The following is a 25,724-nucleotide window of genomic DNA, read 5'->3' on the forward strand; positions in this document are numbered from 1 at the left end:
GTGCTGGGCGCTGGGCGCTGGGTTGCTGCTGCATTTTGTGTGAAGAAATGAAAACTTCGATGCTTAAAGGTTTAACGAACTCTCTCTCTCCCTCGCTCTGGCGGGAATCTCCCCTGTCAGTCAAGCTGCTAGCCTGGACGAGAACCAGGACCAGGACCAGGACCAGGACCCCGGGATATGAGGACCACAAACGTCAACGTTTCTCTCATTCTCTCTATCTATCTCTCTCTTGCTGTTGCTGTTGCTGTTGTTGTTGTTTTGCCTTTGACGTTTGCTTCATGCAACAAAAACCCAACAAAATGAATCTGTGGGTGGGGCGCGCGTTGCAAGTGTAATTTTTACTTTCACCCTAGCCTCCTCCACTCTCTGGGCCTGGGATTGGGATTGGGATCTCCCATGTGAGCCGCCCCGCCACTTGTCCCCATGGAGATGCGCGGACGGGACGACGGGGGGTTGGATGACGATGATGATGACATTCATTCATGCCCAAGAGCTACTCTTAATGGAACACACAACAGGGCAGGAGGGAGGCAGGGAGGCGCTGGAAGATACACGTACTTGCGAGGGAAAGGATTTCTCCATCTGCTCCACTGGAGAGAATCCTCGAGGATGGATGGCTGGACGGACGAGGGGTTGTCTGTGGGACGGGAATCAATCTTTCATTTCCTTGGCTCTAATGACAATTAGGGAATGGGAAAAATGTTAATGAATTGCATTGCATTGACCAGTGGATGGATCATCTTTTGAATGATATGTGACTCCAAGGCTACTGGCGCTCGCTTGCCCCGCCACAATGCGGCAAGGGCAGTGACCTTGTGACTCACCCTCCACGCCAGATACGACCTCCTGGAACACGGGAGCACTCCCCATGCATGGGGGAGAGGCTTAAGAAATTATGCACAAAGTAAAAGGCGCTTGAGTGAACAAAATAAAGAAGATGGAGCCGAGTCGAGCCGAACCGAGCCGCCCGGCTCTGCAGCTCTTGATGATGACGATGATGAAGGAGAAAGGTGACCCATGCCCAATGCTAGATGAATGAGGCATGTGGCATTGTTCTATTTGCAACAGCAGCAGCAGCAGCAGCAGCAGCAGTAGCAGCAGCTGAGGGGAGACGAAACAATGGACCTGGAATGCCGTCTCCTGATCCCTGGGTGCCCCAACGGACCGACACCAACACCGACCCCTCCACTCATCCATCCATCCATGTAATTATGTGGAGCATGTGTCCTGGATGTAGTTTGCTTTTCACAAAATCATGGGGGAGAAGCACGAACGGGCAGAAATCCGGCATCTTGAAGTCCTGCTCCGGGCGCGGAGATTCTCTTGGGGTGACTTTGGGATTTTTTTGCATAATTTGCTGTCAAGTGTAAATACATTCGAGAGTTGGAGAAAACATGATAAATAGACAGAGAGATCTATGACCTTTTGCAAAAGGGAGCCTCAACCTACAGCCCAAAGATCCTTAAGATCCTTAAGAGCCTCATTAAATGGAAGAGTACGTGTCGGGTTTTCGATTAATAATTGCAAGGTTTCCCCCACAATCCACTCATCATAATCACATAGAGCCAGGCAATCGACACTCCATAGATACTGACTCTCAAGTCTTGCAAAAGACCCCATCTTTCTATGCCACATATTCCCAACAATGATTTTCAGGGCCATACATACATTTCTCTTTTAGTCGCACGGCTTCTATGATCGGTCTCTCTTTGCAATAGAATGGGCAAAAACGACAAGAATAACGGACAGCCAAATGGTGGATAGAAAGCAGAGGACCATACACTGTGAACAATCTTGTTCATGGACAGCCAAATACGCAAATTAAACTAAATTCATATTTAATAAATCGGAAAACTTATGAATAAGTGAGTGAGCTTGGGATTCCAAGGAATCCTATAAGGACTAACATATGATACGATGTTCTTTACGTTCGTGAAGGAGAAGACGCCTTGAGTTTCGGGATAAAGCATGAGCTAAATTAAAATCTTCAATCGGCTATTCCCACAGATCGTGGGGATTCGTTGTCGCTCGGAAAGACCCAATCCCCAATCCCCAATCTCCAACCCCATTGATTTCCAATTAAAGCCAACACTTTTGTCAGATCAACGCATATCCTATGTATGCACAGTAATTTATTCTCCGCCTAGAGCGGATTCTGTGTTTGGGTACTGATGACACTGTAGTGTTCTATATCGATCCCGTCGCAGCTCTCCTCGTCATCCTGCATCTTGAATGAAACATAATGATGCGGCTTGGATCCACGACGAGCTCCACGACGAAACAACTTGAGGAGACTGCCGAAAGTCAACCGAAAAAGTCGAATAATGTGTTTAGCTCTCACTGCCATGATTGATTCTAGGCGGATGGGGCGGAATGCAACTTAGATTCGTGAGACTTGGGCCTTCCAAATGGGTGTTAACAATCCCACGACTTATCCTACAATTTGGATGGGGCTTCGGCTTTAAATTTTGTTTCTAAAAATACAAATGAGTGAATGCTTGAAAATCGAACGCCAAAGACAAAGCCAACTCCAGGGGGGAAAAGTGTGTGTGTGTGTGTGTGTGAAAAGTGAAAGCGAAGCAATTGAAAAGATGTTCACAAATGAAAACGACACTTTAGCATGCACCCAGAAACAGAATTGCTCCATCCCAGCTGCAGGGACCCAGGATCCGGAGACCAGAGACCAGAAAGGCCTAAAAGAAGCCGCTATTAGGGATTGCAGCATTGCACATGCACATCCACATCCAATGAAGCTTATCACGAGAGCGGGGAGAGAGGAGAGGGGGCGGCTGGCTGAATGGAAGAGGATATGCAGCATGGGATGCGAGAGATAGCGCACATTACGGCTTCACCTTTATCCCTGCTGCGGCACCCACTCCACCCTGATGCTCCTGATGTTTTCATTTTACTTTCTTGCTGGCAAAAAATGAAACAAAAATGAGAAAAATGTGGAAAATGTGGAAAATGCAGGCAAATCATGTTGAAGGATGTAAAGATGCAACTTAGGAGGGGGTGGCAGTGGGGAAACTAGCCTCCATCTCTCCCTCTGTGTCTCTGTCTCTCTGTCGCTCCACACACTCTTGAGTGCACGTTGCTGCATTTTGGCTTCCTTTCACTTTGGAACGCTTTTCCCGCTTTTCCTCGTTTCACTCGCACTTGTTGACAATGCGAAGGAGTGCGGGGCACTTGTGCGACAGGGCCAGGACACTGCCAAGTCAATGCACCCATCCGACACAATCAACGAAAGCGAGTGACAACAAGGGAACCCCAGAACCAGACTCAGAGTAGAATCCATAAAAAAAAAAACATGGGGAACAAACACATTCGCTGAAGGGTTGCTGCCTTTTTGTGAGGAGGAGGAGATGCTGCTTTTTGGGGGTAGAAACACTGGCACAGAGTCCCTAATTGGTCAAGCTCTCAATGTTTGGACGTCCAGCTACCGCTCTGAGAGCTCTGGAGTAAACACTCTGCCTAGAAGCAACTAGAGGATCTCCCAGGCAGCTTGTAGCAAACTCTGAAAGAACTCTGAGGGAACTTCGATCAAGGAAATTCTGAGAAAGCATCTCAGATTCCCAAGGAATCTCGAAATGAAGGAAAGAACTGCAGCAGCTGCAGCAGCCGCTCTTTGGAGTTGCACAAACGGAAGGCGAGCACTAAATTCGAGATATGTTTTCTAATTACTTGTTCGCACTCGTGCCTCATCCAATGGATGGATGGACGGAAGAATGGATGGATGTATGGATGTATGGATGGGAGGGGGGACTGACTGCGATCTCCGACTGGAAATGGAGTCGGGAATGGGTTGTCTCGGAGGCTGAGTGAATTGGCGACACATAAATTGTAAATATGATAGAAGAACATGCAACACTTTTTGCTGCCTGCCTTGCTGTCTTTCTGCCTGGGGTTGTTACTGCCTCCACGCCCCAGCATTTCAGCATATAATTATCGCAATGCATTTCTGTTGTTGCTACTGCTGCTGCTGCTGCTGCTGCAGCTTCTGTTGCATGCCCCGTGCTTGCAGAGAGCACACGCGCCAAGCAGCCACGCAGCCATGCAGCCACTCGACACTCGGGGCTGGGAACGGGGAGTGGAGACTGGGAGTGGAGTGAAGTGGAGTGGAGTGGAGTGCAGGAATGGCCTTCCTTCTGTTTACCCCATTAAAGTTCTGCTGCAGCTGCAACATTTTTGCAGTGGCTTGTCCTCTCTACATATGTGTTCTGCGGTTCGTGCGTGTGTCTCTAATTAAGTGCCCCATCGGGGTCACCACCGGCACCGGCACCGCCACCGCCACCGCAACAGCCATAGCCACAGCCACCACCCAATCAATCAGCGAAAGTCACTTGAGAGAGAGTGAGAGAAAAAAACAAACAGAGAAGTCGAGCAGGAGATAAGGAGAGAGAGGAGGAGAATGCAGGAACTTGAGATTGAGAAAGGAAGCAAAGACTTCCGCCACGCATCGCATCGTCAGGGAAGATGCTTGATGGATTTTCCACTCTTCCTCATTGCATCCCCATTGCTTCCCCATTGCCTCACATCGTCACCGTCCTCACCATCCTCCCCATCCTCCCCATCCTCCCCATGTGGCAACTTCACTTCACTTTCCTTTCAGCACACTGCGGAGTGCACCATGGATGGAAAATGTGCCCCGGGGGGCTGCAGGGAAAATTATGAAAAAACAGAGACAAATACAATCGGCTTTCAGGCCCACACAAAAAAACCTCGACTTAAAGATGCCCCTTAATATTCAGAAAACATCAAAAACACTTAAATGCAGGCCTGACTGCAACAGTAATTGTATTTCCAAGAGTAGGCCCTCTCATGAATCGCAATCCCTAAGATCCCGAGGGATCTTATATCAATCGACTGTCCTAGCTATAAGGCGGGCTTTAAGTCTATCGCGTCATGCAGACGCACACCTCGGTGCTCCCTGGACTGTGGCATCATTGCACATCGAGGGGGTGGCAACCCTGGGACACAAACCGACATACCCTATGCCCCATCGGCCACTAATGGGTAGATCTTAAAATTATCAAACAGTAGAGAAAACCAGAAGGAGAGGAGACACAACAAATGCAAGCAAACTAACTAACGCAAGGGGAAGCTTACGCACATATGTACGAAGAGCTATGGTACGGGATGGATGTTGTTTAAGGCAGCAAACAGAACGAAGCAGAGCAGAGCAGAGCGAAAAGTTTACCCTAGGACTTGTAGGTAGCTCAAGAGGGTGCCGTCCCGTTCCGTCCCCACGCCCAAGGGAAGTCCAGGGAGCCCCCAAGAGTCCTGTGCCCAGGGTTACGGGTGCTACGCTCTCCCTGGTCTTTTCATTCGCTTTTCGTTGGGTCCCTGCTCCCCCATCCATTCCAGTACTCTTGCTCCCAGCTCCATCTTCTGCTGTACCCTTGCTACCGGCTCCCAGCTCTACTCCACTCCACTCCACTTCTTTCTGGCTGCGCCCCTTGTTGTATCTCTCTGTTGACAATGCCATGCGTTAGGGGTTTTTGATGTTTCCCCAGCGTTCCCAAACCCTAATCTCCCCTTCAAACACAGATACCCTGCCTCCTGGAGATTCAAGTGCACGCAGAGCTTTAAAAATTCCAGAAGCAGAAAGAAGCTCAGTGCGAGAAAGAGAGAGAGAGAGAGACAGAGAAGCGAAGCGAAAGAGCGACAGAGAGAGAGAGATTTGTTGAGTAGCTAAATTTAGACGCTAATTTGGGGACCTGCTGTGTGTGTGCCGACGTGATCGTTCGTGTCCAGTTCCCCAGTTCTCAGCCTCATCTCGGGTTACGCCTCCCCCCTCCTTCCACCCGCCCAGCACAGACATGCCCGAATCGAAACAGAACCGACGGATAGACGGTTGGACGGACCGACAGACATCTACTCAAATTACCAGCTGAATTTTTTCGTCTGTCTTTCGGCTGTTGCTGGAAGGATCCCTGGGTTCACTCGGAAGAGAGAGAGAGCCATAACTTCGGTGGCATTATCATCGTCAACTTTATTATGTTCCTTCCTCGCCCTCGCCCTCGTCTGCTTTCTGCCCCCCTCCACTGTCCTTTATCTGCATAATAATCTTGCCAAACCACTGACATAATCATCTCTGTCCAGGCCAGCAGCCAGACTTCGGCGAGAGGCTTAGACGGTAGTAAAATAGCTGAAATTATGATGAGAATAGGCTCGTACAAAAGCGGCTAACACATTCCTGGAGGAAAGCTCTTAAAGCGGAAAATGTGATCAGATTATAGCCCGTCGGGGATACCTGATTAAAGCCAGTACTCAAAGAGCACTACTCGGAGTGCAGGAATATATTTTATAGGTTATATAAACTTTAAGATATTATTTGTATCATAGAGTTGCGGCAAGTGCGTCGCTCCAAACGCTTCCATTTGTTCGGGGCAGTGCTGTAACAGAGCCCTGGTTAACAGCCTGTTACCGCTATCGTTAACAGCCAGTGGCCGTTCCCTGTTACAGCGAACTGTAATGTAAACACTCTTTAACAGCGCTCGCTCTCACGATGCACACGGCTCTTGATAAAGTGATTATTTTCAATATACATAGATATACTAGTTCCTAACCAATAGAGTCTATGAAATCGATCCAAGTCTTGGGTATACTTCTTTACTGGTAAGAGTACTATTTCTGACAGCTGTTCATCCATCAGCAAAGGCTACCGGGGGGGGAATACTCTGCTCTCCTGCCCTGCATCTTCGGATCAGCCAGACGCCTTTCTTGGTTCTGCTCTACTCTTTTCAATTAATGCTCGGCTAAACCTTTGAAGAGTGAGCCAAAAAAACCGAGGAAAACCAACCAGAGCAAGCAGAGGAAAAACCCTTTTGGCTGTGGTCCGCGGTGGCAGTGTCAGAGTCAAAGTCAGGGACTTTGTTGAATTAGTGGCAATTAATCACGGCGACATGTGTGGATGGGTAGGCTGGAATGTGGCATGCTGAAAGCCGAAGCTCTGAATGCGGCATTTACTTGCCGCACTCGAGCGTGCCGCCAAACGGTCAAAGTTCCGGGAATCAACCTCCCATCCGTCCTCATCCACCGACTGGGCGCTGTGCCAGTTGTTGCTCCTATTTGTTTGAAGAGAGAGAGAGAGAGAGAGAAAGAGAGAGATGGCATTCATGCAGGTGTACACAACTATGTCTATAAGAATTCCCTGGATTCCTGCTGGAAGTCGATGAATCAGAGGTACTATCATTATTTTAGCTGCGATTAATATTAACAAATCTCTGGTAGAGAAAGAAGGTCCGATTCGCCAGCAAGGTCCGTCCATTATTTGGAATACTCGTAGAAGGATGTGTCTTGTACAGATCCGCCACAAACTTCGCAATGAAGGGCGCAGAATAATTGAATATACATAACTTTAAGGAGGTGTCAGATGTTTGAATACTTCTGATGACAGTTTAAATTCCACATCTAATGAGTACCAAACACGTTTTTGCATGTTCTTTTTGCAGGTCGGAGCAGAGCGAGGAGTAGCATCAACCATGTGCCATGGAGAGCCTGGGCCTGGGAAGCAGACGCAACAACAGCGGCAACTCCAGCGCAGGTCCTACGACGGGCATCATCACTGCTTCCCCTGTGAATTCCACTGCCAGCAGTGCGGGAGTGGGCGTGCCAGTGGGCGGGGGAGTGGGAGTGGGAGTGGTAGTGGGTGGAGGGCACAGCCATCACCTGGGCAAGGTGCTGGTCCACTCGAAGATGAAGCATCAGCATCCCGCCAATCAGAACTATTACACGCAGCAGCAGACGCAGCTGCAGCGACTCAAGCAGCAGCAGAAGCTCCAGCAACAGCAGCAGCAACAGCAACAGCAACAACTGGAGGGGATTCACGGAGTGGGTATGGGTGTGGGTGTGGCTAAGCACTGCCTGCAGTTCCCGCCGCCACCGGACTACCCGCCGCCAGCAGCAGCAGCGGCAGCGGCAGCAGCAGCCTCCCTAGCGGCGACTGGAGGGCAGGAGCGGAATGGGGGCAGACGACAGCTGCTGCCCCGCTACCCCGATCCCGATCCGGATGCCATCGAGATCTGCAACGAACAGGAGACCTCACCGCATCACCTCAAACAGCTGGCGGCGCGCCAGAGCAAGACTCTCGGCAGGATCCACACCCATACACACACGCACACGCACTCGCACTCGCACCATCAGCAGCAGCAGCAGCAGCATCCGCTGCAGCAGCACCATGTGCACCACGACTACTCCTACGCCTACTACGAGCCGGGGGCCGCCATGCGCCACTCGAACGTGCCCCGGCCGGAGGGAGCGGCGGCAGCCAGCAAGGGAGGAGGAGCTGTAGCCGCTTCAGTGTCAGGATCTGCTGTAACGGCTGGGACCTCCACCTCCTCCTGCTCCTCGTCATCGTCGTCCGGCGAGCCTCCGCCGCCCAACTCCATACGCGCCCTCCTGTCCAAGGGCAAGAAGAACAAGCAGCTCGTCTCCCCGGCCACCCTGCAGTCCTACCAGACGCGCTACCACAAGCTGGCCACCGCATCCCGGCTGGGGCTGGGGCAGAGCGAAAACTTCTACGAGGAGATCAACGCCGCCGCCCTCCAGTCCTCCTCCACAGTCATCTCAAAGCCATCCTCCTCCACCCACCAGCAACAGCAGCAGCAGCAACAGCAGCAGCTGAGGGGCACTGTGGGCTCCCATTCGGCGGGGTCCCTCAATCAGACGCTGGTCGAGGAGGAACTGCGTCGCGTACAGAGTCGCCACCACAAGATCCTGGGCGAGCTGAACCTTAGCGTGGAGGCTATGCTCATGCCGGAGAGTCCGCCCAAAGTGTTGCAACAGCAGCCCAGTGGCGGAGGGGAAACTATTAGCAATCCCCTCGCCGACACTGGCACTCCCTCTGTCTCTGCCTCTGCCTCTGCCTCTGGCACGCCCCCCAAGCCCACTGTCTGCGTGACGGCGGCCAGCGGACAGCCGTCAATGATGCTGGCGCGACTGACCTCCACATCGGCGGACAACATCTGTGATAGCAGCGAGCCCGGCAGCAGCGGAGTGGAGCAGCTGCTGGCAACGCTCAAGACAGCTCCGTCGACGGGGGCGGGCGGGACTGGCCTTGGAACCGCATGCGACCTGGACAGTGGCTTCAGCGGCAGCAGCGGCGCCAGTTATATTGGCAGCCTGCGCCTCACCAAGACGCAGCACATCAAGTGCGCCCGCCAGACGCCTACGGCCGCCGCCTCCACGATGTCCACGTTGGCCACACAGAGCTGTCGGTCCTTCCAGCGGGCGGCCACTGTCTACGATGAAGCGGGCATGGGCATGGGCATGGGAAGCGGCAGTACCTTCCTTACGCGCGCCTCCTGCGGTCGTCGCATCCTCAGCTGCGCCCGGATAAGGGCCGCCGAGGATCCAGGGCCGAATCATCATCTAAATTTAAATCATCGAACGGTGTCGGCGACGGGAACGGGAACGGGTACGGGGGTACATCTGATGCCAGTAACGACGACGGAGTCGAAGGCGCGCAGCTTCTGGAACCGCAAGGGATGGCGCAAGCTGCCCGGATTCTCCACATCCACGTCGAGCATCAACGATGCGGGCCTGCAAGGTGAGTGGAAAACTAAAGATTGAGGGAATTCAAATATAAAAAAAAACCCGCCAATCGGTTAAACACCCTCTAGGTGGCAGGCTAAGCAGCAGCGCCACTTGTAGGCGAGCAGCAGAAGTTGGCCGCTTCGCTCCCGAACTTCCGCTGTCTGCCGCTAGGTGGCGTGAAACTGTATCTTGTTTGCCTCACAGATGTCGCCACTGCTTGATCGAACAGCTATGTTCAGGCTTTTCCCCACAGATGCCGCCAGCTACTTGTACTGGAGCATCGTCCCATTTATCGCACGCTGCCTGCCTGTCTGCCCCCCGGACGGGTCCAATTCAATCTCCGCTGTCCCGCTCTGCCGCAGCGTAGAGCGTTCTTTTATTTTTATCAGCAGCTCACTCGCATCTGTTTGCATGCACAACACAACGAGGCAGGCAACGATCCATGATTTTTGTGGCACATGCTCTGGTGGCTGTGCTGGTGCTGGCTTTGGTTTTGCTCTTGCTTTTCTTTTTGCTTTTGCCCAGTGCTTGGACAAACCCTCGCGTTCGGTTTCTCGATTGTATTTTCGCGCTGCTCGCGTACTCACTGCCTGACTGACTCGAGCTCTGGCTTTGACTCGAGCTCTGGGGCTGCTGCTCCATTCACATTTACGTTCCCGCACTCGATGTGGATGTGGTTTCAGTAGAATCGATCTTGTCGGGCATGCCGCGTGCTTTTTTCTGTGCCATTCCGCTACCCAAGTGATTCGAGGCGCGCTCGCCGGTTCCAAAAAACGCAAAACACAAAAAAACAAAATAAAACTTACTTTCTGTAATAACATTTTTTTTTTTTTTTGGTTTTTGTGCAAGTGCAAGTGGGGTGAAAGAATAATTAATTGTTAAGGCACCTGTGTCCGAGTATCAAGCATATGAGAGTATCTGTGTGTTTGTGCGTGTATCTTTTTGCGTGTGTGCGTTTGATAACTCCACAGAACACACAGAAAGAGAAATTGTAATTGTGGATTCCTTCAGATCCAGATTCAGACTCAAATTCAAATTCAGCTTCAGCTTTGAGGGAGGCGTTGACTTGTACTCGCACTCGCACTCGCACTCGTTCACGTATTGATTTATAAATAATGCCCAAATGATGCCCGAAATGTTGAGTTAATCAGCGACCGATTTGTTTAAAAATTCTATTAAATTATTAATGTGTGTGCGCGTTGTCTTTTCGTCGGGCTATAATTAGCTGTGAGACGAGACAGAACGAGCGGGAAAAAGTGATGCAATTGTTGTCCGGCGGATGATCCATTGATCCATGACTAGAAAGAGAGACATCACAGCAGCGAGAGATGGCATTTCAATTGATTAAGTCCGCTTTGGATCAGCAGCTTACGCAGCAGCAGAAGCAGCAGCAACAGCAATCGCTGAGGCGCCACAGCAATCTGGGTCTGCCCCATCAGCACGCCACAGGAGTTGTCCTTCTAAAATGTGGGTAAACGTATACCAAAACAAAACAAAGCACCTCTACGATTACTACTTCTACTACTACTATTACGTCTACTAAAAAACCTTCCAAAATAAGTGGATGGATGGCGACTTAAATACGGATCGGGGCATTGCAATGCGGCTGGACAGCTGTTGACCAGATGATTCATGATTCCATGCCCCCGCTACATACCTCCCCATATCACCCCCCATAACCATTCCCTGCCAGTCGCCGCAATTTTTGTTGTGTTGCCAAATGTTGCTGAAGCTATTTTTGTGCGTAATTCGCTATTGGTTTGGTTTGGATTGGAATGACTCACTAATAGTATGATTTGTAGTTGTTCTTGACGCCCCGAGACGGGACAAAAATAAACGAATTTCAGTCTATTTATATATTATTTTCTAAGATTAAATCTATAGAAAAAAAGGGCAAAGGTGATGCAAGCAAAATACAGGAAATTAACGAATTTACGAACGTTTAAAGCTCAGTGGATCGGGTTCCTATAACTGGACATCAGCTATGGGTCTAAGGAAGCAATGGTGGTATAGGGGGAGTAGAAGATGTAGAGATATGTACATATATAAATATATAGATAGATAGAGTACCAAAGAAACTTTCATCAGGAATCCAACTTCAATTTCAATCAAAGAATTCTCAGGAATTCCTGTAAAGCAGGAGATGAAGATACATCCACAAAGAAATTCATTTGTGACCAATAAATTATAATAAATTTCAAGAAAAATAATATGAGGGGTTGAGGCCTTGGCTAATACAAAAAGAAAGACTTTTTTCGCAGCTCAAAAACATGAAAGACCTCAAAAAGTTAGCTCTATTTATTTATTTGATTTGCCTAGACCGAGATAGCTGCTGCCAGGGCCTTCGACTATAGAATTATTTAAATGTACTCGTATGTATATTATAAGGCTAGATTATTTAAAATATTTACAGATATTAGATGGAGTTAAAACAAGTATTTAGATGTCGTGGCATATATTGGTTTCTTTTAGGTATTCTGCCACGATTTGTTTGTTTTCTGTGGAGGGATTGCCTAGGTTGTGGAGTTGGAGTGTGTACTATATTTATCAACAATTGCAACACTTGCAGCTCCATTGAAAGCAACAACTTCACAGCACGAGTTCAAGAGCAAGACATCACAGAGCAGCAGCAACATCCACTGACATTGGTTCAGGCAGAGATCCGAGATCCGTACTATGGGGACATTTTAGTACCAGAGTTGGGTCAATGCCCAGTGACACGCACATTCTGTTGCATCTGTGTATATCATATGTATGTCTCTATATAGTATGCGAATATTCTCCATTTCTCGATCATCGACGGAGAGAGAGAGAGAGAGAGAGAGAGAGAGCAGAGCAGATCAGAGCAGCCGCAGCGACGGAGTGCAACAGACTAACTTGAAATAAATTCGAAATAAATGCGTTTACTTACATCTGTCATAGCTCTTTATTGTTGTTGATCTAGTACCTCTCCTCTCCCCTGCTTTTCTCTCTCTCTCTCTCTCTCTCTCTGTCCAAAAATTAATCATCAGGAGGGGGTGGCGCAAGGTTTTCAGTTTCCAATTAAAAAAGGTACTTCAAAGTATTTATACAGATGCCTGGAGAGCACAGCCAAAAAACAGAAAAACAAAAACACATGCAACAAGTCTGTAGTCGCCGAAGAGATACCCTGTATTGAGCGGCACAATTAACAATTAGAGCAATGACATATTGAATGTTTCCCCACCCTTTTGTATCTTCATTTGGACCCCATTTCGAGTGCCATCGCCATAAAAAATATTCGAACAGTTTGAAATTAAATATCATTAAATATTTTCAACGATTACAAGGTATGGAAATACACAAATAATGCCAAATAAATGCCAAATAGTTCTTGGGGCTCGCTCTCTGTTCCTCTTCACTCCTTTCTTCTCCTCAAATTAGTTCCTAGAATCCCATTCAATTATTCATCATACAAAATGCAAAAGAAAAGAGCAAAACAGTAGAGAGAATAAAGAGAGAGAGAGAGACAATTATTATTGCAGTATTTTGCCGCTTTTGTCGCAATTGCTGTTGACTTTTGATGCTGCTGTTGTGGTCCATCATTGATGATTGTTGGGTGTCTGTCGGCTGTGCTGTTGTATCGTTGGTGTATCTTCAAATATGTATGTATGTATGTGTCTGGTGTTGTGTGGTGGCATTGTGGCATTGTGGCATTAGCAGCGCGTGTCTGAGTGCCGCTTTAACTAAGCACTCGTTAATCAATGTCGCCACAGAGTCCCAGTGGCCAGTCCTCGGTGCCAGTCCCCCAACCGCAATTCCAGTCCCAGAGGCAATAAACTCTCTCAAAGCTCGCGATGGTTTGCTAACTCCTTCATCATCTGGGGATCGATAAGTAGAATCAATAGATTTCAAGGGGTTCCAATTTACCCTCAAGTGATGTTCAATTGGTATATTTTTAAAGCGTTCATTCCATCTCAGAGATGATCCTAGCTCGATCCTAATTCGATCACTTTTATCGATGACCTTCCAACCATCGGATATTATGAATATTTAATCGATTGAAAGTTTAATGGATGCTCCAAGTTCCTTCCATTCAGTCTTTGGCTTCTCTAGTGGCACATAGCACGTGATATTTGGATCATTTAAGAACAAATATTAAGTGAAATATTATGATTGGCTGCAATGGATAATCATTAACAATAACAATCATTAATCATTCCTTGGGCATAAAGAAAAGAGGCAAAAGACATATGCCATTACTGGGTGCAAGCTATAAGAATTTCAGGAAGTAATCATTACGAAATGGGAGGGAAAAATACCCTTTTATGGCATTCGAGTACACACTGTACTTTTGGCTGTTAGCCAGGGCTAAGATGAGCCAGTTTGTTGTCCTCCCACTTCCACTTCCACTTCCACAGGCACTGCGTCTCCGTCTCCCCCTACGTTCCTGCATTATAGGCCAACTCTTTAGCCCCCCTTTAGGCCAGAGACACAGACACAGGCAGAGGCAGGGGCAGAGGCACAGGCAGAGACAGAGACAGAGACGTAGAGGGAGCTGAGAGTTTGTCATGTACGACACGAAATTCGTGTAGCCTTTGGTGGATTGGGTTTTTGTTGTTGTTGTTGTTTTTGTTGTTGTTATGTGTCTCTGCTGCTTAGTGAAAGTGTTTAGACTTTGCCTGCATCTAAAAACAAGCAGCGGCAGCAGCAGCCGAAAAACCCAAAGGCAAAAACAAATGTGCTCATTATTTAATTTTTGAAAACAGTATTTACTTGGCATACTTTTTGCTCAGCAGCAGCAGCGGCATCGAACACACCTCGGGATGGGATCGGATGGGATGGTTGGGGATGGGGCATGGGGCATGGGAGTTGCAGGGTGTACACCGCGGCGTATGCGCAACATTAATTAAAATTCAAACCAAAAAAAAAGAGAAGGAACAGCCACAGCAGCGTGGTTTTTTTTTTTGGTGTTGTTGCTGTTTTTTTTTCTGTGCCATTTGTTGGCCAAAATTTGCATAATAACAAACCACAACAGCACCGGGCAGCGAGCAGCCAGCAGCCAGCGAACAATGTAACAACCGACAATCGTCGATCTGAAACTTATCTAAAATTATAACAAACAGTCCCCCAAAACAATGCTCATACGTACTGTTGTACTCACTGCAACAACAACAACAAAAAACCACCCAAAAAAAGTGCCCGAAAAAGTGGCATCGGTTAATTTCCATCGAGATATGGAAACACTTTCGGCTGATTAGGTTTTTTCCTTAGGGTCGGCTACAGACACTCTTTGTGAATGTTTTACGTGTGGGAAATATAACAGAACGGAACAGACAGAGTACAGAAGAATTTCTTGCATTTTTAACGGCAGTACAGTTTTTGGATGGGCCAACCGAGGAGGTGCCCCTTGCTGGGAACCCTATTAAATATCTAAAAATAGAACTGACTGATTCGAAAATCTTCATTCCAATAATATTATTTTTATTTCAAAATATTCTTTCGTATCATATCCCTTGAATAATGGTATTTTTTTTTAAATAGCAATGACTTTCTGTATGACAATGTATCGTTCTTACTCTTCGAATAATGGTGGTATATTTTATTTAAATAAATCTTTTGTACAAATACCAAAAATACTATTAGATTCCAATTGCATTATATTTCTGACTTTTGTATACCTGTATACCTATCGTTCCTTATTGGAAAATACTTCGATCTAACTATAGTTTCGTGGAAATCTTTGGGACATCACTCTCTTAAGCTAGGTTTTCTTGAATCAATTTTGAAGACTCGTTAAACGTTCTGAGCTTGAGTTCGAATGATTTTTGGAAAACATAACCAACTATCGTAAATCGTATTATCGCATCCGTCAACACAAGAGGTGTTCCAAATTAATACCACGCACTCGCTTGGTGTAACGAAACTTAGTGTAACGAAAAGTTTTCTTAATTGCCCGACGCGATACCGCGAATCGTTTCTTCGAGTGCAGACGGCTCTGCTCTCCTCTCAGGCTCGTCGTGTTCAGTTTTTGTGGGTTTGTTCTGCATGGAAAAGTTTTACTGTGTGCGGTCTGTGCTTCGAGTTCGCACTCGGTATTCGGTATTCAGTATTCTGAAAATTCCCCCAAGAGGGCAAGAGCACTGGCGTTTGGCAGTCTCTCTTCTCTGTTTGGAGGAAGGAAGCCAAAAACAAACTTCCAATTTTCAGCATAGTAAAATTCTGTCTAATTAAAATAAGTCCCTTTATTTGAGCGGATTGAAGGGTTTCTGTTTCCCCTAGCCGTTACTTTTATGCAATTAAAGTTTATGTTGTGTCTGCTCATGTATCGAATTGAATATACCCTTGCAAACAGTCGACAAACATTCATAGTCCTTATTCGACTGCTCTACTGAGGAGCGAACATCATAAGCGATGAATAGCTGGATTTTTGCTTCCTGTGCTCAGATATCTATCAGATACATTGTCCTCTTAGCTGTGTCGTACCCATTTCCCATGCAGATTTGCTCACGTTCTATAGTTCCAACGAAAGTGTTGCCATTTCTTATGAAAAACAGTTCGAAATGCAATTACTTTGCCCATCGGTTGCCCAATCAAACAGATAACAAATCATGCATATGTTGCACTTCGATTGTCAACATTTTATCTGAATAATTCGACAATCTATTTCCATATAAAATTGAGTCATGGAAATGGGCTTGTTGCCCCATCAAATCGAAAGGAGAACTGCCTTTTCCACAGAATTTTATTCAATTTTGTGTGGCCTGCAATTGCAATTTGCCAATGGCTTTTCTTTGTCATCGAATTATAATCGAATTGTTAGCTATCCTAGAATTATTTCTCATCCCCGCCCACACAGCTGTCAATTTTCTTGCGAAAAGTTTTTCTCCAATGAATATTTTAGTGCGTCCTGCAAATGAGAGTGTATTTTCCCCTCCATTAGCAGTTCCACCTTGATTGAATTTAACTGATAGAACTACAATTATTGTTACTTACTCGTACAATTTGCATATGAAAAGTGTTTGCTTTTATTGCGAGTGCGAGAGTCTTGTTCCCTGTCTTTCAATCCATAAATATTGCAAGACCTTGTCGTCGAAAGGAAAGTGGAACCGTTTTTGCCGTTGCTGTTCTTTTGCTTGGATTCTGCTTCTGTTTCTGTTTCTGTACATCACTTTTGTAGGCCATGGCCAAGATGATTAATGGCCGAAATATACATACAATATACGTACATCGTGGACAGTATTTTACGAGTGGTGCTCTCTCCCTCTCTGTCTCTCTCTCTTAACTTGGCTTAGTTCGAACCGGCGCACACGCGGCCAATTATCGCTGTCAATGCCAATTGAAAGCCATAAATAAATTTGTGAGCCTCCTTTGAGAGAGAGAGAAGACCGGGGCGGGGCGCCTGCGCGCCTGAGCGCCTCAGCGCCTCAGCGCCTCAGCGCCGACTCCTTGAGATCTACATTTGCCAATTGGCTTTCGGTGTTGACACCATTAGGCCGCCCCATGGTGGCGTTCGCGTTGCATGGGTTGCACGGGAGCACTCGTACTGGTATTGGTACTTCCACAGTGAAGCCAGCCGAAGTTTTACTGGCTAGTACTTACAAATATTGATCGATTAGTTATCGACTAGTTTTTTGTACTATTTATCGATTAATAGAATATTCTTTTTATTTAATGAACGATTAATAACACTTGTATCGATTAATACACGATGAATTGTCTAATTTTTATAGATTTATAGTCTGTTAATAACAGATGAATAACCTCTTTATTATCGATAAATATCCGATGTTTTACTGATGAGCAACCGATTGTTTATCGATTATCTATGTTTAATTTTTCATAAATTTATCATAAAAGATATGAAAATGATATGTAACTAAAACTAAAGGCTCTTCAGTCCTCACTCCTCCTCACTCTCCTCGGCTGTTGTGGCTGTTCCTCCTTAACCTTTGGTTTTGTTCACTTCCTCTGATGATCTGCTTGCTGATCCATACGAATAGATAGCACTTTCCACACACATGTACATACGTTTCTGACACAGAGAAGGAAGCACTTCCGACCCTCAAAAGTATTCCGACCACAAGTGCGATGTGTCACGTATTGTAATGTACTTCAGTTTTTGTATACGAAATATTGTATTTTCATAGCGAATCGAGGTATCCCCTATATGGTATCATATACTATATCTTCCATTACTATACCCCAAATGGAATGATGGATCTCCAAGGAGTTGTAGTATCTACAGCGACAGCTCTTTTCCTTCGTTTTCGTTTTTGTTTTTGAGTGTCTCGTGTGTATCGCATCTTTGTGCAAAAGCCAATTAAAGTGCACCAAATAGTTGGCCAATTGTTCCTTTGCCCCGTCATGGGATTGCTCCACTTTACGTGATGCAAAATACGAGACAGAGATGCAGATAGAGAGAGGGAGAAAAGTTCAAGCGATGTGTCTTCCCTCTGGTCTGTCGGTCTGTCGGTCTGTCGGTTGACGGTTTTTGTTGCAATGCATTGCATGCCACTGATCAGTAGCCTGAGATTGTGTGCGGTACGGCAAGTATCTGTCACCTACACCCCCTACTCCCCCCCTAATTGGCTGAGAGCCAGTCAGTCCGTCCGTCCATCCGTCCATAGCCGCATTGCGCATACGCACCGTTGACCCAGCCGCATTACTTTCGCCTCAGAAACCGAAAATTCGATTTAGAATCCGAAGCAGCAGAATCTGGGGCAAACAAGTGTACTTTGCCGAATGAATGCATGCCCCCGTCAGCCACTGCCACTGCCACTTATAAGTGCCCCTGCCTCTGCCACTGCCTCTCCACTCCACTCCACTCCACTGCACTCCACTCTCTGTGTCTCTGTGGCTGTGTGCTCTGTCGCTTAATTAAGTTTTTATGTTCGACTGTCAGCAACTGGATTGACTTGAAATCGCACTGCAATAAACAAAAAAGAAAAATGGCAAAAAGAGCGTATGAGTATCTCTAACCAAAAAGCGTATGGCCAGCATTTTGTGGCACAAAACGTTTTTGGCACGCATTCTGTGACTGCTGGGGCTGCTGCCAGCGATGACAGTGGGCTGCTGCTGCCGTTGGCCGTTGGTCAACAACATGATTTATGTGGCCAAGTGTTGAGCCTGGGCGTGGCCTAGAGCTGTGAGCCGGAAGCAGACGATGTTGGCCAGACGCGAGCCGAGGATGATAGACATGCTCCAGACAACATTTGCCGCAGAATCTCATGGGCACAAGCGACACAAACAGAAACCGAAACAGAAACCGCAGCAGCAGAGAACCACAGCCAAAGATGATCATTTCCTGCTTAGAAGTGCTCTTCAGGTCTCTGCAAAGCTCCGCATCCGATGATCTTCTTGGGCTCCTTACTTTGTTGCGGCGAAACGAATGCTCGCTGGCTCTCCTGTCAGCGATCCGTTCCTCAAAATAAGCCCAGAACCAAAACAAAGGTCCGCAGCATACCCCTATTCGTTGTCTTTAAGCGGATCCAAAGATCTAATCGTAAGGGAGTTTCCTTCCACAAACTGAGAGGAAAGGAGAGTGCCGGGGGAATGTAGAACCAACTGGCACTAAATCTTCAGTCAAATTAGGGACGAATCATCACTCACTTACCCCAAAATCAAGACACAAAAGCTGGGAATTTTTCGGAATATTTTGAGAAGAAAAATTCGCGAAAAATCTCAGGAGACTGCACTGCACATCGGAGGCAAAATAAATACTGAACTCCGTTTCCGTTTGCCGTTACATTTGGTTTCTCTCCGATCTCCGACAGGGATCTATTGGATAATGATCTAATCCTGCAGCAAATCGATTGAGATACTGCTGATACTCTTTGCATCTCCATTCATCTCTCTATTTTGCATATTCCCCTTGGCCATTGTCTTTTGAGAGCAGAGTAAACAGAGGATAATAAGGGAAACGAGACCCAAAGATCATATCATTGTCCCATGTCTGACGATCGCGATTCGCACTCTTTTCCCTTTGTTGTGAGTTAATCAATAAATCTAACCCTTTGGCTTGTTGTCGCTTCTGATGCAGATCGACAGGGGATGGATGGCTGGGTCCCTGGCCACAAAAACAGAATGAACCAACAGAGTAAACAAAGCAAACCATACAAGAGACAGAAAAAAGCTATAAAATACGTTTTTGAATTTATTTTGAACAAATTTCGAGACGAAGAAGCAATATTTCTCAAAGGATCAGTTCTATAAGAGAAATGGGAGTTAGCATCACAAAATTGAAGCTTAAACTTATTTTGAACTCATGTTTTTTCGGATGTAACTACATGATATTCACATTCAAGAACGAGTTGTTCTTCTTATGATAATAAGTAGAGAGTAAAGTCTGGGGATGAATTGCAAGATCGAAGCTACAATTCGAATACCCTCTCAGTCGCTCTTCGTTTAAAAGAGAACCGCTGAGTATTGGTATGATATATTGATCACGCTCTGACAGACTATATCTCTTATTGATAATTATATAATGCTCCTCAAACACTGATTGATCTGCTCTCTGGTTGTAAGAACACGAGCATCGATTGTAGGTCGGTTTCCACTCCAACCGGATGGCAGCAACCCACAAAATCAGTCCGAAAAATAATATAGTAATCGGGGGGAATCGGGGGGAATCGGGGGAAAAACATCTACATAAATCCATTCATTCAGCCATTTATCGTGTGGCATGCTCTCTGTTCCGCACTCGGATTGCATAATTGATTGCGGATTGTGCGGGGGACAAGAATGGAATGTCCATGTAATTGCATGCCAGGTGTCATAAAGCTCTTTGCAATTTGTGTGTGCTGTTACTCTTTTTTTGGTGGGGCCTGGGCGAGATCCAATTCTTTTTTGTTCGTTGTATTTTGTGGCAAGTTGCACTTTCGGTTTCGGTTTCGCTTACGATTCGGTGGTGGTGGTGGTGTCGAGTGCCCACGCACTCTTCCGCCCGCATTCTCAGACGACGCGACGCGACAGAGTCCAACAACGACAACGACAACGACAACGACAGGGGGCCAAGTGGGGCAAGTGGGGCAACTGGGGCAACGCGGGACATTGCCCACTTTGGTGCTTATTTAACACAGTCTAGTGGTTCAGTTGGTCAGTTCTGGTGGCAGCCAAATTCGCTTTTAATGAGAAGCCGAAAAGCGTAGCCGCCACCGCCACAGCCACAGCCACAGCCACAATTTGCCTCGAAGTTGCAGCTGGAGGGAGGCCGCCGCCGTCGCTGGTGCAACTCCACTCCTGCTTTTGTTGCTTTTGTCGTCATTAAACATAAATTTCCATGAATTAACAACTGCAGCGACAGCAGCAGCAGCAGCAGCAGCATAAAGTGCAGCAACAAGAGGAGCAGCCAGCCAGCCAGCCAGCCAGCCACAGGAGCTGCATCCATTGGTCCGGCCAGCCGCCTCCACAATTGGGTTGCCTTTAATATTTCCCCACATACCCTCTCGAGCAACAAGAGCATGCCCATTTTGTAAGACGACAAGGGAGAACAGGGAATACAGAGCAGATTAAAGCAGTTCTTCAGTTAGACATATGTTTGTCTTCCTATCCATAACCAGAATAGTGACCTATATACATATGTATACCCCATGTGGACCCTACATTCCCATGAGCAATCTCTCATTAGAGAAGCTTTAGTAATTGTGCAAAAGATATGCATTCTGAGCCCTTTCTTTACCTTCTTTGGTGTCCCATGTGCCTCGACAAAGACGTTAAGACTCTCTAGTAAAGAATGACAATAGGAAAACCATTAAGTGTATGAATACTTGGAATACTTTGAGCCGCTATTGGTTTTTGCAAAAGGTGGTCATTGCAGGGTGCTCAATGCTTCGACTAATGTAAGCCTTGACCTACCGCTCTTTGCTTTGTTTTTTGCGATTGTTTTTTGTACAGCAGAAGGAAGAAAGGAGAGGGTCAAGTGGAGCGAATAGCCTAAAAACCATCGACTAAAATCGAAATTAAATTGTACAAAAGAACTGAAAACCTACGAAACGTTGAACATTCAAACAATATTACAAGAGACAAACCTGACAGTTTGTATGATCTATCAGAAATTCTAGGAATTTGAATAGTTGAATATTTATCGGCAATACTAGAATATCCTGAGGTCTTTGAACCTCTGTCCAAATGGATATCAAGTGGGGAATATTAAATAGAAATAATCTGCGAACGTGCCTGACACTCCATTTGCTGGTGGCCCCATTCGGAAGGAAATCTACAGTACTTTTACTTCTTGCCCCGCAAAAGTCGTACCCTTAAAAAGAAAAGGGAAACCCGAGGCCCATAAATACGATTTTTGTTTTTGTTTATGTGTACAGCTTTTATTTTTAATTAGTTTCCAAACAAATCGATCAGCGGATGACTGACAGATGGATGCTGCTGTTCACTTTTGCTTATGGCAGAGAATGTGCGAAACCTTCGATAGCCATAAATCCAGTGCGATTTATTCCTTTGTTCTCAATGTCTGAAACGGCTCGAAACGTGGCTCCAGTTCGCCAGTTCGCCAGTTCTCCAGTTCTCCAGTTCCATTCACATTCACATAACCCACTCAGAAGGAGCTGGCTCTGGCCTGGCCTGGCCTGGCCTGGCTCTGGCTTCCTTCTTGTGGTTTTCACATTTTATTATTTTGAGATTGAAACGCGTCAAAAGCACGCCTGTAACACGATCTTTTTTTTAGAGATGAATGCCGTGGGGGAAGGGTGGAGAGTAGAGAGAGACGTCTTTCGAACACTCGAAACAATCTCCTCGGGGCTCTGGGGGTTGTGTGCCATTGAGGAAAAGGGTTCTGTTCTCTTCTGTTCTGTTCTGTTCATTTCTGTGGTTATTTTTTTGTTTTTGCTGTTCTCGAAAGCTCCTACCCCGCACTCTAGAGTCTAGAGTCCATTCGGGCAGCTGGTCCTCTAGAAGTCTGGCATTCTGTCGTCTGTCGTCTGTCGTTTGGTGAGTGATTACGGCACGTGAGTGGGGCAGTGTATCTGCGCGATACGAGTGTATTTGAGCTCTGAGGCATTTCCAATAAAAGATGGAGGCACTTTCGATGGGGTGTATCCCCAAGAAAGTTGCACTCGTTCATTGATTTCAATAAGCAACGAGAAAAACACAAGAAGACTATCTTTTGATACGATGCGAGACGCATGACGATGCATATTGCTGCCTCGCTCAATCATAAGGTCAATCAATCAATGATGTCTACTACTTAGGCCATGTAGATCCCCTTTCAGGCAGTAGCCATAGCCAGAAGTTTGAAGCTACAGACAGGATTGAGTTACTCTTTCGTAGCAGAGAACGGAGACACATATTTCTTCAAAGATTTCAAGACTTCTCTTCAGAATTTCAGACATTCGAAATCTTTCATTGGGGAAGATGGTTATGCATTTTGCAGTAGATAAAGGGCTCTGCTTCCTCCATGGAAACTCCAAACTTTAAACTTATTTGAACGCCCCAACATGATTGCACATAGCCATGGCTCACTGTACTAATGGCTGTCTTTTTGAGTGCTCCCAAATCTTTGGGTTTTAGGCTGCTTTTCGGCTGATTTTTGGTGCCATGTCAAGTGTCGAAAATTCGGGGGGCATACGAAATTGCGGTATGCATCAGAGACAGAGACCGCCACAGAAACAGGCAAATTAATTTTCGAACCGGCTCTTAAAGCCCATCCGCAGTCTTCAGTCCACGGACCACAGATGAGGCCGGGGCTTAAGACCTAAAGCCTCTGTCGCACTGTCTCTGCCCACAAGAATACTTACTTTTAAGAGCCCATGAAGAGCGGGATGAAAGGCGAAATCAGTTTGCATGAAATGCGATTTGCATTTTCCACCCAAAAATACACTCTGCCCCTCCGCAAAAGAAAAGGGGGGAGCGAGAGTAAGTAGGTATGTGGGCATGGGGGGCAGGGCCCACACAGGAAAAGGTGAGAGAGAAGGTGAGAGGCTTTTGTCCTGAAGGATGGATTATGGTTCCGATTGTTCTGATTGTTCTGATGTTCACCGCCTGCTGTCGCTGTTTCTTGCCAGAAATAGAACGTAATTAACAGCAGGAAATTTCACTTTTGCGCTTCCATTCAAAATTGTTCATAGAATTTCCCAAACCCCACAGAAGCGGCTCAAAGTGCAGACCCAGGCCGAGGCCCAGGCCCAGGCCAGGCCAGGCCAGGCCACGAAAATGCTTTCGTTCATACCCACATATACAGTATTGTGTTCTCTGTGCTTCAGTGCTCGGTGCTCGGTGCTCGGTGTTCGGTGTGTGAGTACATATGTCGAAACTTTCGCATCTGAATGGCATGCAACGCAACAATAAGCTTGGGCGTTCAATTTCCACGAAAAGTCCACACGGTAATTGAGAGAAGCTCTAGGAAAAGTGTATTTTACAGTAGTCGAGGCGCTAGAGGTGGTCGTGAGAAGCGATAAGCTTCGATAGGCAATAAAGGGAAAACGATAGGCAAGATAGTACCATATGCTTGAAGTGTCAGTGTAAAGCGATAGGCTTTGAAACTGAAGTCAGCTTCGATAGGCAATAAATTGAATTGAATCGATAGCAATTCAAACAAAGTTTTACCTTCCTAAGATCTTTATCGATCACTTTGCAAAGTTCTGCTGTTTGATTAGTATCTTCTCCCAAACGTTCATGAGTTCAGGTTTCCCTGGTAGATTTCCAGCAATCGTTTATTAGTTTAACAAAGAATCAAACATCCTACGCTGCCAAAATCTACCATCTGCCAGGACAAAGGCAATGAATGCGACTCGAACCCGCGAGGAGAGGGTATGTACAAACTACGTATTACGGAGAGACTGCACGAGCACTCCGGACATCCCCACCCCATCCCCTACACCTATCCGTATACCTATACCGATGGATGGCTCCATGGTGTGCACTCACAGACACTCGAACACTCGTGAAAATCGCCTGAAAATAATTGAGAGCACGCGCACTGGATTACACGAAATTATTTTATGGCAGGACTTCGAAACGGGGGTTGGCTGCATTTGCATGGCAGCGTCTCCCTGCGGCGAGAGGGAGGGAGAGAGCGATGCTCTCCTAAAGTCAAAAGGGTAAATCGGTAACTCTACGAGTGCTCTACGTACATCTGCCCGATGGACGAGTTGATCTTGGTTAAAATGTTTGCGGTTTGCGGAATGGGCTCAATGGCCTGGAAGCTAGAGTTTCGTTGTAATACACACCCCCGAAAAACAGTTTATAAATATTGATATCACTACTGTAAACATCGATAACCCCTCGATGGGTCATAAATAATACCGTAATTCACTTAACGATCCCCGAGATGGCAATCTGTGAGTTTTACTTCGGTGTGAGGGGTGGAGGGTGCCGGAAGATTGGATTTAATGGCTAGATAGAGCCATAGATGGTTTCTCTAACGAAAGGGAGGGACCCAGTATAGTCTTAAGGGATTATGGTAGAATATGGTAGGAGGGAAATGAAAACGATTCCAGGAAACAAGACTTGGGGGGAGGGACTTACTGTGCCAGTGCCATACTATCATTGAGCCAGAGCTCCTCTCTCAGGAGTATTTAAAGCTTTAGTTTTTCTTTTCGAAGTACCCCTGCCACATGCCACATATGCCACATATCGATACACTCTTTGAGCCCGAGATGAAACTCAAGTTTCAAGCGTTTTCCTGCTTAACGTTTGTTGTTGCTCTGTTGCGCTGTTGCGCTGTTGCGCTGTTGCTGTTGTTGTTGGGATTGTTGTTTTCAATCGAACGATGAAATTAATTGTCTCCTTTTACGCCGGCGGACTGGCTGGCTGTCGGTGCCACTTGAATGGATGGCACCGCGCCTTACCTCAATGTGTGGCATCCTCACACCACACACGACGGCGATTTCGGTGCCTGCCCCGTACGTTCACGGGTGGTCCCGAAAAGGTGTTAGGCACCCCCATCCCCCACTCCCACCTTCGTTGTTGTCCCGCCCGCCCGCACCTAACACTTCATCGGAGGAGGAGCGTAACCCTAAACGTGGATCAAAAACTTAACCTTGCGCCAGGCACAGCGCTGCAGGCACGGCGTTGCAGCCACAGCCACAGCCACAGAGACCCGAAGCAGAGAGAAACAGAAATGTCATTGTTTACAAGTGGAAAAACAGTAACAGAAACAGAAACAGATTTTCAGAATCGTTCAAGCAAATTGCCGCGGCAGCTGCCACAGGCATCTATCTATCTAGCCCTACTTTGGGCTTAAGCAAATCCCTCCCCCATCCCCCATCCCCCGTCCC

The 25,724-nt window shown here is 46.8% G+C and overlaps 1 protein-coding gene across 1 annotated transcript in view; it reads left to right on the top strand.

Annotated features, from left to right (window-relative positions):
• Nucleotides 1-10,836: 10,836 nt before the first annotated feature.
• LOC6597782 (rho guanine nucleotide exchange factor 10) overlaps nt 10,837-25,724 on the top strand; it is a 94,779-nt gene continuing 79,891 nt past the window's right edge. Inside the window, exon 1 of the mRNA XM_026991107.1 lies at nt 10,837-11,004. Coding sequence (XP_026846908.1) covers nt 10,866-11,004 — 139 coding nt within the window. The 5' untranslated portion in view covers nt 10,837-10,865. The remainder of the gene's footprint in view (nt 11,005-25,724) is intronic.

Source organism: Drosophila persimilis, unplaced genomic scaffold, assembly GCF_003286085.1.
Source record: "Drosophila persimilis strain 14011-0111.01,24,50 unplaced genomic scaffold, DperRS2 tig00000653-arrow-arrow-pilon, whole genome shotgun sequence".
NCBI classification, from domain to species: Eukaryota; Metazoa; Arthropoda; class Insecta; order Diptera; family Drosophilidae; genus Drosophila; species Drosophila persimilis.